The sequence below is a fragment of the Eriocheir sinensis genome, unplaced genomic scaffold (genome assembly GCF_024679095.1).
Source record: "Eriocheir sinensis breed Jianghai 21 unplaced genomic scaffold, ASM2467909v1 Scaffold1386, whole genome shotgun sequence".
Taxonomy (NCBI): domain Eukaryota; kingdom Metazoa; phylum Arthropoda; class Malacostraca; order Decapoda; family Varunidae; genus Eriocheir; species Eriocheir sinensis.
In genome coordinates this window covers 55,001-59,790 of record NW_026110724.1, presented here as the reverse complement: position 1 = coordinate 59,790, position 4,790 = coordinate 55,001, and the positions used below count along the sequence as shown (strand labels likewise).

The window sequence follows — 4,790 nt, the reverse complement described above, 5'->3', positions numbered from 1 at the left end:
GCTATAGTATGCATTAACCTACGGTCTAAACTGTTTACAACTGTTTACTGTGCTTTATTCTCTCAGATATTCTGTAATAACAAGTTATCACATATCAATAGGGTAAATGTGTTGGTATTCTTATTCCATACATTTGTAGTCTCAGATTTTCGGATTTATGGGATATCATATTCAATGCCTGGTTGCTATGACAAAGCTACTACTTTGGGATTGCTATCATAGCAAAATACCATCTACAGATATAGACCATTCCAAAATGCATCACTAGAATTTGCCACTTTAAGTGGTACCAATAACCCAAAAATCAGGTCTTGGCTCATGGACTAACAAGGAAAGCAAAGAGATATAGAATGCCATCATACATTTTTGAAGACTATAGACATATTGGTCTTTCAATTAATCACTATGAGATTTCATGCCCAAAAATGGTACCGACCAACCCCCCAGGCTCATGGACTTAAAAATGGGGTAGTATTCCTTCTCAGCATGTCACCAGTGAATAGGCTATTGTGCCCAAAAATCTTGAACTATTCTTTCAGTTATTGTAAATTACCCGTGTTTCTCTGGGACTTATAACAATATCCTACATTTTAATACAATGAGTAACAGTACTGTTGTAGCTGAATGTAGCTGATCATTCTCGTTGTTTTATTTATTTGTAAACGAGCGAAAATAATGCTGTGTAGAATATTCGCTCTTTGGGATAAGCATGTAAGGGACGAGAGGTCATCATATCAACTGCTGAAAGTTTGCGCTCATCTCAATGTACCAGTGTGCAGCTGAATCTTGCATGAATAAGTAAAGGTTGTTTAATTAGGTTTTGAAGGTTTTAATTCTATATTTATATTCGGCACATAGATTTAATAAACTTACAGATAGCTTTCTTTTTTTAAATTCCTTATTTACCACTTGATAAAAGCCCCAACAAACCCTCTACTGCTGCACTGCCCTGGTTGTGGCCTCTCAAACTACACACCACTTACATGGTATATGACTACTACAACAATGTGAACGTGACATGGAAGGTGTGGGCGAATTATCTCTACATATGGGCGAACTGACTCTTACATGTCATGTGGGCGAAAAGTCTTGTGGGCGAATTGACGTGTGGGGGAAAGGACCGTAAACCGTTTGCCACGCGTACGCTCTTTGCTAACCCCTAGCTGTCACTTTCAAATAGTTATTTTCCGTCTATTCATTCAGTGATCTGATCCCACTAAAAAGTAATGTTCAAAACCCTCACTACTTTCGGGTATTCAAATATTGCAGTTATATTTATTTACCTATTCGTTCAAGGTGGATAACTCCCGATGATATGCAGGGTTACGATTAAAACTTTATTAGTTCATCAAGGTGGATAATTAATTAGAAGACTACATAACCTGCCAGCTGCCCATATTCTCACATATTCGGGGCTTACACACTCACATTTGATAAGACTTTCCTAGATGTGATGGTATTGTAATTTACATAGATTTACATTGAAAATCAGACCACACAGACCCCATAGCCCAGACTTGGTGGTCTGTCCTTAAACCTAAGTGATTCTACATTAATCAGATGACTCCAAAACGCTGCATTTCAACTCTAGTTAATATCAAGTTGAAGGAAGTGACGGTCGAGCTTGTTTTTAAAGGAGTCAGTCGTGTTACACTGGACCACTGAAGGTGGGAGCTCATTCTATTCTCGCACTACAACGTTGAAGAACAATTTGGTGCAGTCTGAATTTACTTGCCTACATTTGAGTTTTACGCCATTGTTCCTCATACGCAACTCCTCGGGCAACCTGCTCATACTTACAATTACTTAAACCTGATTTTTGCCTTCTACACATATTTCCGTCGTTACTAAATTCTGGCATTACAGTATTTCCAATGGGGGTAGTTTTATGAGCCTAGTGATAGTTTGAACAGGCTTCTGCGGTACCATGAACGTGACGAAACACTCACGAGGACCCGACTAATCTCTGTTGTGGCCTTTGGAAATATTTGTTGTGAGAGCTAAAAGCGTCTGAGAATACGGGCCCAATAGCAGGCCACGGCAAGATCCTTGGGCCAGGGTGTAGGCTACAGAGTGGCAATCTATCGAGCGGCTCAGTGAGTAGCAGTAGTAGTAGTAGTAGTCGTCATCGCAACATCTGCCTCCCCCTATTGCCACTTTTCAAAATGCCGCAGCACTAATAGCTTGAGGTGCCTCCGCTTCCTGCTCAGCATGCAGCCTTTCAGCACCCAGACGGCGAGGGCGTAGGCGTTGAGGAGGAGGATTTCAAGCAGCTGTTGGAAGGTGAGGATGGAGGCGCTGAGGAAGAGGCCCATGAAGCCCCCTATGTGGCTGACGAGGGCCGGGACGGGGTAGCTGTAGGACTCCACCACGCGCTCGTTCTGAGTCGCCTCCAAGAACACCTGATGCGAAGAAAAGGAAGGGATCTCTCTCTCTCTCTGTACTTGTATCAAGAATGAATTAAGTTGCTCTTCAACAATGAAAAAAAGGTCTGTCATGTCGTTAAATAGACTATCTCAATATCCATATATATCACTATTCATTTAAGTGCCTCAGGTTGAATAAATTTTTCATACTTGTTATTCTTGAAACGAACGAGTACAGTGACTGGAATGGGAGGTGCGAAGCGGCGAACATCCACTACATTGTGACTACAAAACAGAAGAAAGTACATAACGTGCTATAAAAAATAGTAATTATTCATCATTAGCATTGCACACATGGCTCTTTTTTTTATAGTAAAGGAAGCAGCTCAAGGGCCTCCCCAAAACAGTAATGAGAAAAAAGCCCGATAATCAATGCCCCTATAAAAAAAGAGTTTAGAAGAGCGGCCAAAAGAGAGGTCAATATCTGAAAGAGAGGTGACGTAATGGAAACCATAAAAAAATAACTAGGCCTACCTTTATAAATAGAAAAAAATAAACCAGTGACTAAAATAAAGTAAAAACTGGCAAAAAGGTGAAATGAATGTAAGGAAGCAAGTCATGATATATACATAAGAGACTATCTGAAGCTATATACCTTCCTTTATATACAGTGACGTCGCGAGGGGGGGACATATGTCCCCGGGCGCAGCACTTGGGGGCGCCAAAGTAACCCACACAACTGTCAGTTAAAAACCCTCGCTTCACTTTTACCTTTATTGCCCGGGGGGATTGGGGGTGCCATTACTGACTTTGTCCCCGGGGGGCAGCAACCCTTTCTACGCCACTGTGTATATATATATATATATATATATATATATATATATATATATATATATATATATATATATATATATATATATATATATACATACATACACAAAATAAACTAATGGCTATAATAATAAAAGAAAATTGTATTAAAAAAGATGAAATGAATGTGCATGCAAATCATGTATTGCCTGCGGGTCGGGATGGCATGTTCCTCCCTTCTCCTTTGCAACATGAACCATCAATCAATCAATAACACTAATTAACAGTGATCGACCTTCACGATGGAGTTCCGCTGGGAGTTCCACGTGGTGTCGGTGCTGCTGCGGTAGATGTTGAGGTCGCAGGCGGGAGGGCAGTCGCAGGCGGCGGTGTGATTGAACTGGCCCTTGTCATACAACTGATAGACGGCCGAGGACACGCGTTTCACCTCCTCTTCAGACTGACACACTCGTCCTTTGCCCAGCATGTACGGCAGTCTGAGAGAGAGAGAGAGAGAGAGAGAGAGAGAGAGAGAGAGAGAGAGAGAGAGAGAGAGAGAGAGAGAGAGAGAGAGAGAGAGAGAGAGAGAGAGAGAGAGAGAGACTCGAATTTAGACCAACTAAGCAGATAATTACCCTGTGTGTGTGTGTCTGTGTGTGTGTGTGTGTGTGTGTGTGTGTGTGTTCTTATAGCACACATTCATTTTTCTCAGATCATTCTTTCTTATTAATTTCCTTTCATATAATTCACATCGATTCATCATTGACACTTGCTTTTTTTACCTTTACTTTTCTCTTTTTTTTTTCCTTGGGGTTACTTTTGTCTCTTTTCACGTCCCAAAGTTACAAGAGGAGGAGGAGGAGGAGGAAACATGTAAAGGCAGGAAACTGATAGCCTGCGTATTCATAACGAGACAATCTGTAATCAGATCGTTAGGTTCGTCGTAAGTGACCTGTAGAGTTGATTAAATCACTTGCTGTACGTGCGTATGGGTACGTTTGAAGGATGAGTAGGAGAAGGAGGAGGAGGAGGAGGAGGAGGAGGAAGACGAGATCGAGGACAAGGAGGGGGAATAGAAGGAGGAGGGGCCTACAACAGGACGTGTTCAACAAGCTCTCCACTTCCATCCACAAACCACTCTTGATATATGATGCACTGGAGATAAAACTTCCTGAGAATCTTCTGTTTCGTCTTGGAGGCTGTGCGGGGCCTGACCCGAGCGAGGGGCCTCTGGTAGGGGCAGCAGCGTCACTCAGCACGCGAGGCCTCTGAAGGGGAAGGCGGAACTGCACGACGTTAGCTCGTGCTGAAGGAGCCGAAGACCCAGAGCCAATAAAAATGCTATTCCTTGAAAACGCTGGGGGAGCCTGAGCTAGCTTAGCCAAGTGCGCTTCTTCTCTCCATCAGTCCCCAGCAGTTTTCCCTTCGTCGTATAGATTCTTCACACTCCAAGCATAAGTCATCTTTGAATGATGAGCTCCCTCTCAAGGAAAACCACCTTACTTTCAAGGAAATTGCGTGACGGATCCTCCCTCCGTCACCTTAAACTCAAGGAAATTGTGTGACGGATCCTCCTCCGTCACTTTAAACTCGTTAAATTGTGTGACGGATCCT

General features: G+C 42.4%; 1 protein-coding gene across 1 annotated transcript in view; it reads right to left on the bottom strand.

Moving 5' to 3' along the window:
- Window positions 1-2,147: 2,147 nt before the first annotated feature.
- LOC126989948 (uncharacterized) overlaps window positions 2,148-4,790 on the bottom strand; it is a 9,977-nt gene continuing 7,334 nt past the window's right edge. Inside the window, exons 3-4 of the mRNA XM_050848547.1 lie at window positions 3,472-3,673; window positions 2,148-2,402 (exon numbers count right to left, since the gene is read on the bottom strand). Of these exons, the coding sequence (XP_050704504.1) occupies window positions 2,148-2,402; window positions 3,472-3,663 (447 nt within the window). The 5' untranslated portion in view covers window positions 3,664-3,673. The remainder of the gene's footprint in view (window positions 2,403-3,471; window positions 3,674-4,790) is intronic.